Below are 14,332 nucleotides of genomic sequence, written 5' to 3'. Positions count from 1 at the left end.
CTCTTTGAGAACATTTCAATACCACCTAGGTTAAGGTGTAGGAAAAGTATTGTGCCTTTTGGATATGCTTTGCATCGTCGATCGAGCATTAAATACCATTTTTGCCTTAGTGTCACATACATCCTAAAAAAACATGCTGCTAGGTGTGTTATCCGATCAAGTACTTATGCGATGGGAATGCCACTTTGCATGTAAGTCAATTCCACCTAGTTGAAGTTGTGTGTAAAGTATTGTGCCCATCGAATATGCTTTGCATTGTCGATCAAGCATAAAACACCGTTTTTGCCTTAGTGTCATGCACAACCATAAAAAAACACCATCCGAGGTGTGTTATTCAAACAAGTACTTATCCGATGGGATTTTCCATCCTTTCTGGCAGCCCTGACTTTAACTAATTCAGTTGCCTTACTCTTGAGTTGAGCTTGTGGAAGCTCCTCTGCTATCCATACCCTGGTACCCTTCAACTTGTAAGATTATCGAAGAAGCTTGATCCGCATATCTTTTGAGTTCAGTGTAATGATTGCATGACCTTTATAGTGCATAATAGAAGCTGGCTTGGAGTCGTCATCATCTTGCTCATCATCATCCACCCATTCAATGTTGGGCAAGCTTGCTTTGATCTTTGTCAATATTTCACTATATGTGTCCTCCTCTCTGTACCAATCTTCTTGGAGTCCCCCTATTCTAATCTTCAGTGCATTATCACATCTAGCTTCGTGTTCTTTAATCTTTGCTTGAATATCAGACTTTCTTGCTTTGGTGTCCACTTCCGCAGTCACTTCCTTCTTAGCAGTTTTGTACTTCAATGTGAACAAGATCTTTGACTGTAGAGACTAGCTGCGGAGTAGGCGGGGAATCCTTACAATATTTTACACAGAGAGAGAGAGAGAGAGAGAGAGAGACAGAGAGAGAGGAGGTCATTGTACACATTCTTTTGTGTGTCCATGTTGTGTATGTTAATTTTGATTATCATTATTGGCGCAAGAAAGGGAGGGAGGGAGAGAGGTGTCGATGTACATGTTCTCTTATGTGTGTCTTTTTTTAGTACATTTGATCTTGATTTTCATTATTGGCGTGAGCCACATGATGATAAGGTAATTTCATTGAAAGGTGTAGTTTTTGAGACTGATCCTTATTTCCTTGTTGATTGCAGTTGTTACCTGAAAAGTATAGCTATTTTAGGGGTGTCGATAGGGATGAAAATCATACTGTGGATTGTGTGATTTGTATGGCTGCTGTTGACACTGGGCAACGAGCTGCAGAATGTATGGTGAGTAATACCAACTATTGTGTGGTTTATCGGACTGCAATAAACTCTTCATTTTACCATGCAGAAACCTTGTGTTTATGAAACTTGTGGAGCTGCATATGTTCTCTCTGAAGTTTCTTACGTAAAATGCAGCATAAAATTGGTTGCAGGTTTAGCTCTCAGTTATAGACATATCTGCAAGTAGTGGTGAGCATCATGTGCTATATCTTCATTCACTAATTTTTGTCTCATGTGGTTGCTACTTTTTATGCATCTTGCAATTTATCTCGAAAATACTAGATAACTTCCAGAATTCACAAAAATTTACCCTAACTGCTTTAACAACAGCTCTGTGTAGAACACATAAAGTAGCCTAGGCTTGCTAACTCCTGCAAAAAAAAAAAGCACATTAGGCCTAGAACACACAAAGTAGCCTAGGCTTGCTAACTCCAAATTTTTACAATTGGGTATGTCCTGAAATACCCTATCTAATATGGATGTGAGTGATGATGGTGCTACTTCCATACCTAGGGTAAATACTCAAAAGATGGATGGTTCTAGAGATCATGCCCACCTCACATCTGTATACTTAGTGATCTCGTTCTGCCCTTGTTAAGTCAAATATCACTGCATAACACATTGAGGCTCACCTTGAAGGCCAGTATGAAGGTGTTGCGAAACTGAGTGTAACAATTATAGTGGGTAAAAAAAAATCCTATGGATTGGCAAAGCATCTCACTCTTGTGCAGCATGCTGAGCATCAATGATCACTAAGCTTTTGACCGAGGTTGAATCCACCTTATGCACTAGATTCCAGCATTTGTCACGTGCATTGACTAAGCACTCATCCAAGTGTCAGGTGGCTTCCCTGTGCGTCCAAGGTGCCACCATCATAGCAAAATGCACATGGTGATCAGCCATATCAAGGCATATCTTTGAAATGACTCATAATCTGGATTTGCTGAAGAAGGTGCAAGCCAGTATGTGAAGTCATGTAAAAAGAACCCACACAAAAGTTTACATGTGTTCAGTAACATGCGCACAGAATAATAATTACAATAAATGAAAGAAAGGAAAATGGATATCCATGGAAGATGTAGGCATGTCTCACTAGGATAGTTGCCAGTGACCATTAATTTCCATGGAAGATGTAGGCATGTCACACTGGGACAGTTCCCAGTGACCATTAATTGCCTTGCAATACCATGAAAGTAGCAAAACTGTTGAAACTCCAAATCGTTATCTGCGCAAAGTTTTGATCTTTTGTTGTGTCTGGCTCTCTATCAGGGATTTATAAATCTTGAATTGGTGAAGGCTTCAGACATGTGCTGCAGAAAATTAATGACTATTTGGCAAGAATTGTGGTAAATAAGGGTGTATCATTCGTGGGACTGAGTTGGTGTCTAGTTGTAGATGTCTAATTGCATGGATTTGAGTAATCAATTTGCTCGATGCATTGGAGCATTATTGAAAGCAATCTAGATCTTTAACATTCCTTGCGTGATACGGTAGAGCCTCTCATGGTGATCACAACCCATGCACATTTTCTGCGATGTAGATAATTTTGCCAAGACGATACTAATGAACGAGTTCGGTGTTCAAACTACTCGTATTGGTTTCTACAACAGAAAATATATTTGTCATAGACGATATGTAGTAACTTACTACAACTTCACTTAGGTGTTACCAATGCCAACAACATATTGCCGAGTATTATTACCAAGAAATATTGTAGTTGGGTTCTCAAGTGTACGATAATTATCAAACCATTCAAAGCGAAATGTCATGCGTATCTAGTGTGGATGAAGCCTTGCTATAGCAAAGAGTTGCAGGGTGTCTAAGTGGTGGCTATATTAGCTTGAGTCACATTTGTTAGAGGGTAGGGCTGTTGATGTGAAAGTCTTACACCTTCTTGGTCATGTTTCTTGTAACACCTTCGACGCTTTTCCAATATTTTATATGACCCAGACATTGACAATAATGCAGAGCTTCTTTGATTGAATCTTGATCTTCCTCGAACACACAAGGTGATGGGGCTTTGAGGGCTTTGTGAAGCACTTGTGTTTCTTATGGGGTCTTCTTGTTTGCAGATTTGTTGTTTCTAGCGGATATAACCAGTGTATAATCAAGGGTAAGCTTGTACCGATGGATGGGTTTTGTGATAGAAAACAAGAATGGGAGGCCTACTAGACTGCAATGGCCTCTACACACAGGTAGGGATAGATGAACACGCGTGAATTGCTTCAAATTGAAATGCCAAATTTGACTAGAATGAAAGCATACAACTGAAATACAGCAAGTGAATTGCAAATGCACAATGAACCACAAAATAAAGCAGACCAACTAAGGAGGTGTGTAGGTGAGCAGGGAGAAGCTTCTTGGTGAATTCTCATAGAGGCCAGAGCTTAGCCCTATCCTATTTGAAACACTAACACAATGTATTCAATCAGAATGCACCAAACACATGCACTAGATGCAATACTTGCATTTGATTGGCTGCCCTACAATGAATGAGATGGTGAGTAAATGTATGTGTGACACGTGGCAAGGTTGCAAGAGATAGACCAATACAATGGTGCCATGTGGCAACCATCCTCTTCATCCATGATGGACGTATTTGGGGGCTTGCCACATCATGTGGTCTGTTTAAAATCTCTAGCCCATGTCCATGACATATGTCATGGATGTCCTATCCTAGGACTTAAGGTCTATCTACCACTCTTTTTGACTTTTTATTAATCCTAGCCCAAAATTACCATAAGGGTAATATACTAAACTTAGTCCATAGTTAATCACTTTTTCCAACACTCCCCCTTGGAAAACTTCTCTTGCTTAGTTCTAGCAGGAGCCTTGGTTAGGATATCAGCCACCTCATCTTCTGTCGGACAGTATATAAGTTCAATATCATTGCTTAGTGTCTTTTCATATATAAATTGATGTTGCACCTCGATATGCTTTGTTCAAGCATTAAATATAGGATCCTTGGTGAATTAATAGAGCTTTTATTATCAGTCAATAAAGGAGTTGGATCTTTTTGAATAAGTCCAATATTATTTAAGATCTTCAACCACTTCACAGCGAGCATCATTGCTTGGTACATATGGATAGCTAGGCGTGGGCAGGCCATAGAGCAGTAGAACAACATCAGCCTTTAAGACATTGGCCAGCATTTTACTCTCAAAGGTAGATGGGATAGACTCTAGAGATACTCATATCGCGCTAGGCGCAAGAGGGAGGCTTTTATTAGTTTATGGGAGCCAGGCCCTTTCCTTCATTTCGTAGACGGTGATATGATGTTAGCATTATAAACCACCAGAGTGGCTATTTGTTCAGCCCTTTGTATGAGGTAATCCTCCATAGAGCGGCCAGCTAGGGGAATATCCTTGTATTTTTATAGAATGTTCTTTTCTCTAGAAAGAAAAACCATTAGTGGACACTCTATAGTCGGCTTGTGTGCAGGATTAAACAATAGTACTTTTGCTTCTTATTGCTCCACGATATCATGCCAGATCCAATGTTGAAGCAATATCCAAAATAGTCCTATCATGTGAGCATGCTGCCTAATCACTATCAGTGTACCCTGACAATTTTAGATTATTGCTTCTTTTGTACTTGATTCCATGAGTCAGGGCTCCCTTGACTACGTGAGTATTTGTCTTGGCTGCCTTCCAATGACTTCACTGAGTGGATAGGCTATGTCCAATCTGGTGGTGGACAAATATATCAAGTTGCCAACAAGTTGCCTAATAAGGTGCCATCCACTCTAGGTCTATGTTTGAACTTTCGACAGTTTCTCACTTGGATTCATTGGTATATTGATCAGCTTACAATCCTCCATTTTGAACAATCTGTGGTTTCATCGGCATACTTGGTTTGGGATAAGAACATTAAATCTTGGTCTCTCTAGACCTCAATTCCCAAATAGTAATAGATATAGCCAAGGTCTTTCATATCAAAGGCTTCAATCAGGTCTTGTTTGGCCTGTCTCATGAGTTCTAATGGTTACCGGTGTCTCATGAGTTCTAATTGTTACCGGTGATATCAATGCCATCAATGTTTAAGACAATGAGAACTAGTCCCTTTTCATGAAAATGTTCATCAATTTTTGAATAGGCCGTCAAACTGCGACCAAATACTCTAACGAATGAGGCCAAACTAGTTTGTACAACTTGTCCAAGCCAATGAAGTGGTTCATACATCCCTATCCATGCAGTAGATGACCTACGTAGTTGATGATTCAACTCCAAGCAGTATTTATGCACATGATTTAAAAGAAATTCAGCTCCGTCTGTAATGCATAGTGCATTTATGCGTGATGCCCTTCTCAGTTGCAAATTCATTTTGACATGTACGCCCCCGCTATCAGAATGCAGTTTTGCACTTTGCATCGTGAATGATGATTTTCTTCATATCATTCCTGATTTCACAAATGGCGAAGGCCTCGTCCCATTTGTGTAACCAGGTCTCAATGATATCGGAACTACGGTCAGACATCCAACCAGAATGCTTTTTTGCCCTATAATTGGTAATATTAGGCACCTTAGCCCTCCTAGGCTTGACCGTATGAACGCTGGACTCCGGTTCCATTGAAGATTTACCTTTCTCTTCACGAGATGGTCTAACAGACATACTATGAACCATTTTCCTAAGCTCAATTTGCCCTACATTTGCTTGTAACTGTTGCGCTAAAATCTGTTGCAAGGCATCTTCTATGCTTTTCTGGTGCTGAAACTCTCCAAAAGCTTCAGGACACTCGTCCCCTTAAAAAGTGTGGAATTTTCATTTTAGAAGCTTCTTCTTCTACTTCCATTTAGATCGATGGGTTTTTTTTAATAAATAAATATAAATAAAACACCGCTTGAAACTGTATTTACAATTCGAAAGTCCAACTTCCAAATTTACAGCTGCCCAGGCATATATCACACTTCAACCAAAACCCACTTTCCCTAGGCTAGGGAAAACTCCTGCAATCTGAAATAACTCAAACACAGATGCAAATAAACGAGTACATATTCCAACAAACTTTAGAAGGCATAGAGAGCTTCCTGGTCATATTTCTGCTGCATGACGAAATTAACTTGTCCTTGAAAACCACTCCATCATTCTCAGTGGGACTCCTTGAACGAATTCATGTACGTGACGTCGATTTGGCTATTGCTGACCATATAGGCCTTCGTGAACACAGTCCAAATGATACGACTAAATATAACCAAGCTTCTTCATATTCGATCACAGCAAATTGCACGTATCTCTACAGACTAACACAACCATTTGTCCATCGCAACGCACGAACCTTGCAGAGCTATTGACCCATATGTCACCTCGATTGAGTCACTAGACAGAATATGTGAACCGCTTACGGGCTCTCTCACCACCGCAAAAAGGTAAAAATCATCAACGCACCACTACCACCAAACTCGCTTTCGGAATACTTTCGTGACCTCAGCCCAGAGCCGTAACTGTTTCACGTGTCTTCGGTGCTTCCTTGAGTTACAAACTCCTTGCAATAGCTAGCCCCCCGCGATGCCAAAGAGCCCTAAAGACACCAAGTTGTAAACCTGCGACAACGTCTGCTAACAAACGACCTTGCGAGCAATACAACGGGCAACTCCAACAACTGCTCTTCAGCGACGAGCCCAAAGACGACGACCCTAAGCAACATGCACAACCTCACCAAAGTCTTGCCAGCGAGCTCAGCCAATCGCCTCTACAAGCCGCTCTTCAGTGACTTCTACAACGATGCACCACAGCACACCTACACACAGCCATAGCTCTTCGAGCTAGTCACGCTCCAACTCTCGTGATCCACCTACACGCTCTGATACCAAAATGAAACATCCAAAACTGCTAACTCCTAGCTTTTCATCAAATCACGGGCATAGGCACACGAATTCACCTCCCAGCCGACCTCAGTGGTGGTAAGCTCTCTCTAAAAAATTCATTACGTGAAAGCTCTTACTTACAAAATTCCACCAAGCCCCAAAATTCCCTAGATGGATCCAGTATGCCAAATGTCTTCATTCTAGGGTCCCTCCTTAATGCATCATTTACCCCTCTCTTGGGATATCATTAAAACCATTTGCCCCTCGGCACATTTCATGCATTTAGGTCCCTTAGCCTTAGATCCACCTAGTCTTGTGCCATGTCACCCTCACCAAGGACCTTGACCTTGATTCCTTTTTGATCATTTACATGAAGCCCAAACAAATATAATACAAACATTGATCCTTTAAAGGAAAATGCCGACTGACCCTTCCGAGGTCATGTTATCTCGACTTGAGCGTAACATTGACCATGCCTTATTGTTTTAGTACTTAATATTTGATCGAATGCCTTGTTATTTCTGCTAAGACATAGCTCATATTCCTTGTATCATCCTTGAAACTTCTACGTTGAGCTCATGGTTGCCTACGTTTGACGTATGGAATGTTCCGTACTGTCCCGTACCATATGCACATTCTATTCAATGCAAAAAAATCCGACCGTTTGAGTGCAGAAATCAGCTGTTGCATTTCTGTTTCTGGCCGTTGCGGAGCCGTTTTCTACTCGTTTGGTTCTTTCGCACATATGTAACATGTTTCTGTTTCAAGAATCATCTCAGCAAGTTTTCAATAGCTTGTACAAGTACCTACTCTAAAACTCTAAAATCTGTCTCTCTTCTTTTGGATATCGAACGTACACTCAAGATTATTTTGTTCTTTTAGTACCGCACTAATATCGAACGGTACACATCGTATGCGATCGGATTTGTCGACCTTATTAGTAACCTTATTAGGCACCCAGGCTCTTTAGGACCTATTGGAAAAGAATAGAAACTTTACATAAACCTTTTCTCATAGGGGAGCTAGGGCTAAGGCACAGACACCTTTTCCCGTTCTACTGGCTGAGACAGGTATGAAACCTCTCTAAGGGGAGGCATTATGTCACTTCATTGCTCTCCAAGGGGAGGCATTATGTCACTTCATTGCTTACCTCAACAAAGTTGAGAAGATGGATGCCAGTAGGTTACCACATAAGGCAATGGAACCTACACAAATCACTGGGTGGCACAGAGAGGGGATGAAATGGATGGAATTATGGGGCACGGCTGTTGCTGAAATACCAAAAGATGCATATAAAATTAGGGAGTTAGTGACACAGAAAATGCTACAAAAATTCTGGCAAAATCCAGGGGCAAAAATGTGATTCTAGAAACAGGAAATTAATCTGATGGAAAGCTATGGAATGCAAAAACATCTCGAGCAAGACTTACCAATGTTTAAAAGGCATCCACTCTGCAAAATGAGAACCCCCATCCAGGAGTAGATAGCTTTTACCCTAGAAGGTACCTAGCCAGACAAACAAAATCCTGCAAGAATCAATAAACTGAGAAGCACTTTCTCTACCCTATCTCGGACCAAGAGCAGAGCAAAAGTGTTTACTGATGTTCCTCCCATGTGTTTACTGACGTTTCTCCCATGTGAATCCAAAAAGACTCCCATGCATCGAAAGCATTGTTAGCTCTATGTCCAAAATTGTCTGATGTTGAGCCCTTGCAACAACCGCAAGGCACTTCTGAATCCAAGCATATGTAGGTCTCTTCTACTCTTCCCTCTGTATGATGGCTACTTTATTGATCTATAATAATGCCTCTGAAAGGCCCTCCTCTGCATACAAAGCCTCCAAAATCTTGATACTCAGAATAGGCATGTGTATGTGTCTCAGAAACCGTCAAGACCACCGGAAAGTTTTCCGAATTGGAGACCCCTTAAGCAATCCAAAGAGTACCACCTCTATCCAGTGTAAGTTAAAATTGCAAAAGCTCAATGTAGAAGTTTCAAGGATGATAGAAGGAATATGAGCTATGTCGTAGCAAAAATAATAAGGCATTTGATCAAATATTTGAGTGCTGGAAACATTAAGACATTGTCAATGTTAGGTTGCTAATAAGGTTAAGCTTTTTGGGATTTTGCTGCCATGTAATTTCTGAAAAAGCTTTTTGGGATTTTGCCGAAGCTCCTCCAAGCCCTCAAGCTGTTTGCTCTTGATAAATATTCTTTTTTTGTTTCTTACCACCTGTTTATTTGCTCGAGCTTTGTCCTCTTTCGCAATTGTATCTGCTGTTTTCCAGGCTCTATTTGCATTTCTGTTGATGTGTGAGCAGTTTGCATGTGTACCCTTCCGTGTCTCTGAATGTGAAGTACCATTACAGATATGCAGCCTGAAGCATCCACGTAAGGTGAGGAGTTGCCTCCCATTTGGGTGATTTCCCTGCATCTCTTGATGTGCTTCTCCAGTCCTTTCTTTCTTCATTGTCTACTTCCAATTCTTCCGCCCGTTTGGGGTCTCTCCCTTCCATTGTAATGATGCCTTGCATTGAGCCTGTTCTTGCATTGAAATCTCCTGTGTATGCAAGAACCACTCTGAAGTGCTGCCTTTGGGGCGGGGCACCATCAATAAGGACATGCCATGTGGATCAGCAAAGACCTGACCAGATTACAAAATTTGGACAGAATAGAGGAGTGTGAAAATGTTAAAGCAGAAGCAGCAAAGAAAGGGGTATAAGGTGGCCTTCTTAAGAGTGTAGATTTGATTAAAGGAAAGTCCAAGAGAATGAGACACAACCATGAGTGACCCTCAATAGCTACATCGGGAAGGTGAATGGATCCAGTTTGGATAAGCTATTTGCTGCTAACAGTTATTCTGCTTTTAATTCCGAAGGGATAGTGGGTGAGAAATAAGAAGGTTTTCTCTTCTATAATACAGAATCTGCTAAACAGACTAGACTGGGATGTGGATCCTACTGCACTAAGAATCATCATGGCTTAAGTTGTATTTGAAAATCACTAATGCGGAAGACTTTTTTTGCCTCTTTCTGGGTTATTGAGAGTTTGGTGGCGGTTGACTTTCTGAATTCTTGAGGGCCTCAATGAAAAGATTTAATGGCTTTTGGATTGTAGGTAACTCCATGTGACCATTTCTTTCATGCTGGTTGTTTACAACGCTGGATGGACATAAAGATGGAATGTCCAACTTGTCGGAGACCCTTGCCTCCTATATAGGCATGGTAATTTATATTGTAATAAGGCTCGTGCCATTTCGCAGCAGTAAGCGACAAAACAATGAGCACCTTATTGAGCAGGTGCCCTCTGATCACTGACAATATTCTGTTGTGGAATATTCTCTTATATCACGCTCATTATGTTGGACTTGGCACACATACCTATGCTGAAGTGTTGTCTTGAAGAATGCAGGTCATTGCTTACTTTACAATTGGCGTGATCAGAGCTTTTGGGTATGCTAGAGCTGTACAGGGGAAGCTGCAATGTGGGACAATCAAAAGTCCCTTCTAAATTTTTTATTTTGGTACTCTTCATATTTTGTAGTTTCCAAAATTGGACTGCTTTCCCTTGTGAAAGTGGCCCCATATGATTATGGTATATGACTGTCACAGGTAGTGCAATTATCCTTTTCCAAATTGCTGTATCATTGAAATCCTATGTGGTATCTTGTATCTTTTTCCCTTTTTTCTATTATTTGAATTGTGAATAATATAGAATAAGAGAGATAATCAGGCATAGTGATATTTCTGTCAGTGCTCCCGGTCTTTCTGTTGCCCTTTAAGAAATAAGCTTGCTAGTGTCAATATTCGGCATTGGGTTCTATGAATTACCACGGTTCACAATGAACCTATAACAGTCTGGACTTATAACTTCTGTTTCCTTCTATTTTCTCAGGCGTGGACTTTTTTATGAATAAATCATTCAAGAGTTTCCCTCTTGCCTAATTTAGATTTGTGATTGTGTGGGGAATGGTCAAGGCTTCATTGTAGAAGTGGGCTTAAATAATTGGATTCTGAGGTTTCATTGTAGAATTGGGATTATTGAATGGCATAACATAAGACAAAACTATTTGTTAGTACGTTTGCATTCATATTTGGAATAGTTTCACTTGTAGTTTTATGGAGATATATTGATAATTGAATAGTTTCAATTCCAAGTTCTAAGGAGCTATATTGATGCTTTCGGTTGGATGCCTGCATGTGGGAACAATGTTAAGCTTTGTTCATATGCATGTGTGAAAAGTTCTTGCAATGAATTTGGTGGATATTCAAGCTATGAAGGTTTTGTTTGTTAAAGAGGATCCAAGACTATCACAATAATGAAATGGCTTAAAATGACATGGGAATTGATATACTGTCACTATTTCTTGTTTCTTGGAAGAATAATGCAGGCTAGTTGTTAATGCTTGTCTTGAAGGTCTAGTGTCTATTATAGTGATTGGATGTTTTCGGTTGAATGCCTACATGTGGGAAGAATGTTAAGCTTTGTTATATGATGTCTGGAAAGTTTCTGCAATGAATTTTGTGTATATTCAATCTACAAAGGATTTGGTTGTTGAAGAGGATCCAAGACTATCACAATAATGAAATGGCTTATGCAACCACCCGTCCCTCATAAAATGTGACGATAAAAGATTGTCATTGTTGATCATAAAGTCGATTTTAAATAGTAAGTGGAATCAACATGGTTTTTACCCTATCCCATATTCGCTTTGTAGACAATTGTTTCAAATCCAATTATAAGCTATAATTTTACCAACACATAACAAAACTATAGGGGAGATTCTAGTGGACACAACTAGGACTAGGTTCACATGCAAATCAATATATGTGGCTCACAAGGGCTTATTGTGGTCAAAACTTGCTCTAGGTTTTTGAAAGTCCAAAGTTACGAAGCTAACATTAAGCAAATAGTAGGAGCAATGAATCAAATATATGAAATTGGATAAAATGAAAAAAGAATTATGATTGAAAAGCAAGTGAGTGTTGACCAAACTATGAAAGCATGTTTCCTTGCCTTCAGTCAAAAAGTGCAAGTTAACATAAAAAGAAAAGTGATGTTAGATGCAATCTTTAACAACCAAATGATGGAGGTTGAGTTGCACAAGTTTTTGGAAGGAAAGGGCAAACTAACTTCTAAGTATGTAGTTCCATGTCATTATGAGTGACAGTAGCAACCAATGCATGAGCTCTTTTTCGCTATGAATAAGTAGGGATTTTACATTTCTGGTTTGCAAGGAATAAGTAGAATAATACACAACTAGAATAACAAAAAGAATGATGCGAAAAGAAGGGACTTGCAAATGTTGTATCATAATTTGAACTAGCCGAATTAATTATGTGCTATCAAGGAACATGATATTTGACATCACACAAAATGATCATCCAATAGTTATTGAAAATAATGTGAACTTTATATATTATGTGCATTTCATTTGATATTCGTGCATGTATGTATCTACATGCACGTGTGCGCACACACTATTTGCTTACATGCAATATATATATATATTGTATAAGTGGGGAGAAGATTGGCATGCTTCCTCTCCAAAGCTATAGAACTCTAAGAATGGGTCCTTCATAGTGTTAACTTGGCAGTTGGCTTTTTTATGTTGGTTGTTTTTATGGTTGTCTTCTATGTGTTTCTCTTCAAGTACAGCTTGCATTGAAATAATAAAAGTAAAGATACAAAAAATCAATAGATTTAATGGCTTTAAAATTGTCTATGGCAAATAAGTAATGCGTAGAAACACTCTTTGACTTGCTCATGTGATTTGTCAAAATATAGATATGATGCATTGGACATTCATTGTCAAAATATAGACGCGTGATCAATTGGTTGTCATTAGTCTATGATGAGCAAGGTGCTTATCTTCAACAACTAAAACCTTAAAATTTCCATTGTGATTTGAATGTCTTTTTGTGTTTGCAAGTTTGGCATTGGTAATTTAAATGAAAATCTTGAAATTGTTGATAGCTTCGAGTTATACATACACAAAACCTCTACTATTTGGGTATGCATGTTTCCCTACCTCAATCTTCATCTAATGTGAGGAGACTCGTAAAATTGCTCGACTCATTGGCAACATGCGTTATACATGTAGCTAAAGTTAGTACTATCGAAACCCCTCCCCCTCCCCCCCCCTCTCTCTCTCTCTCTCTCTCTCTCTCTCTCTCTCTCTCCGCCCTGCCCTGCCCCGCCCTGCCCCTCGCCTCTCTGCCCTGCACCTGCTCCCCTCTCGCTAGCCTCTCCGCCTTGCCCCTTCGCCATCTCCCACTAGCCCCTCCGCTCCCTCTCCACCCTGCCCGCTAGCCTCTCCGCTCCCTCCCGCTAGCCTCTCTGTCCTCTCGCTCTGCTCCTCCGGTCTGCCCGCTAGCCTCTCCGTTCCCTCCCACTAGCCTCTCCCGCTAGCCTCTCCACTCCGCCCTGCCCCTCGCCTCTTTGCCCTGCCTCTCCGCCTTGCACCCACTCCCCTCCACCCTGCCCCTCCAGTCCTCTCGCTACCCCTCCCAAGCTGCTCCTGTTTTGGTCCCTTCGCCTACAACTCTGCCCTTCTACAACCCCTCCTTTGCCTGCTGTTGCCTCCCCCATAATGAATGGCAAAGGGGGATGAGGACAGGGGACTAGGTGGGAGACCCTTCGGTTCAAATTTACATACACGAGGAGATGGGGAAGGGAAACGGTGATAAGGGGAAAAGAAAAAAGCAACTCAGCCTGGAGGACTTCAACAAACGCAGCAACTGGAACGGTTTGACAGTGGACAACACCGTGGCTTGGAAGAAAGGGGCCACCCAAAGCCCATGCCACTTACCACATCCTCGATCTCTATAGTTACCACCACTATTTCACCACCATCATCCGCCTCATCATCTATGCCACCTCTCCCCCTCTGTTGTATCATTATCACAGGTCCCACCACTAGCCCAATTGGCCACGGCTCCATAGTACTTTTTCCTCGTATCCCCTTTACCTCTCAGTCAGCCACCCTTCATCACCTCGTCTGGCCTCACTACTCCTTACCACTCCCCCGCCTAGATCATGCTGTCCTCACCCTCAATACAACCTCAGCAGCCCACCATTTCAACCCCTCTCGAGATCCAGTTCCCACCTGGACCAGGATATCTTAGGTTCCCACCAGATGCTTGGGACTTCCTATTGGCTGAGATACACAGCATCCGGGCCCGTCAGGCAGAGCTGACACATTACACTCCGGAGCAGGCCTGATACACCCAAGAGCAGGCCCGCATTATACATGAGCAGG

The 14,332-nt window shown here is 41.1% G+C and overlaps 1 protein-coding gene across 3 annotated transcripts in view; it reads left to right on the top strand.

Moving 5' to 3' along the window:
* LOC147888237 (transmembrane E3 ubiquitin-protein ligase FLY1-like) overlaps positions 1-10,965 on the top strand; it is a 101,520-nt gene extending 90,555 nt beyond the window's left edge. For 2 of the 3 annotated variants that reach the window (XR_015543122.1, XR_015543123.1), the window contains exons 13-15: positions 1,154-1,270; positions 10,189-10,370; positions 10,483-10,965. Coding sequence is in view for 1 of the 3 variants with exons in the window: in XM_087393558.1 (XP_087249684.1) it covers positions 1,154-1,270; positions 1,420-1,425 (123 nt within the window). In the remaining 2 variants the exon portion in view is untranslated. Of the gene's footprint in view, positions 1-1,153; positions 1,271-1,419; positions 1,459-10,188; positions 10,371-10,482 lie in introns of those variants that run through there. The other variant, XM_087393558.1, reaches the window with a different exon arrangement.
* The last annotated feature ends 3,367 nt before the right edge of the window (positions 10,966-14,332 follow it).

The sequence above is a fragment of the Dipteris shenzhenensis genome, chromosome 22, assembly GCF_047967505.1.
Source record: "Dipteris shenzhenensis isolate YYH24624 ecotype China chromosome 22, Dip_SZ_1.0, whole genome shotgun sequence".
Taxonomy (NCBI): Eukaryota; Viridiplantae; Streptophyta; class Polypodiopsida; order Gleicheniales; family Dipteridaceae; genus Dipteris; species Dipteris shenzhenensis.
The sequence above is the reverse complement of the archived record's forward strand: the minus strand, read 5'-3'. Positions and strand labels throughout refer to the sequence as shown.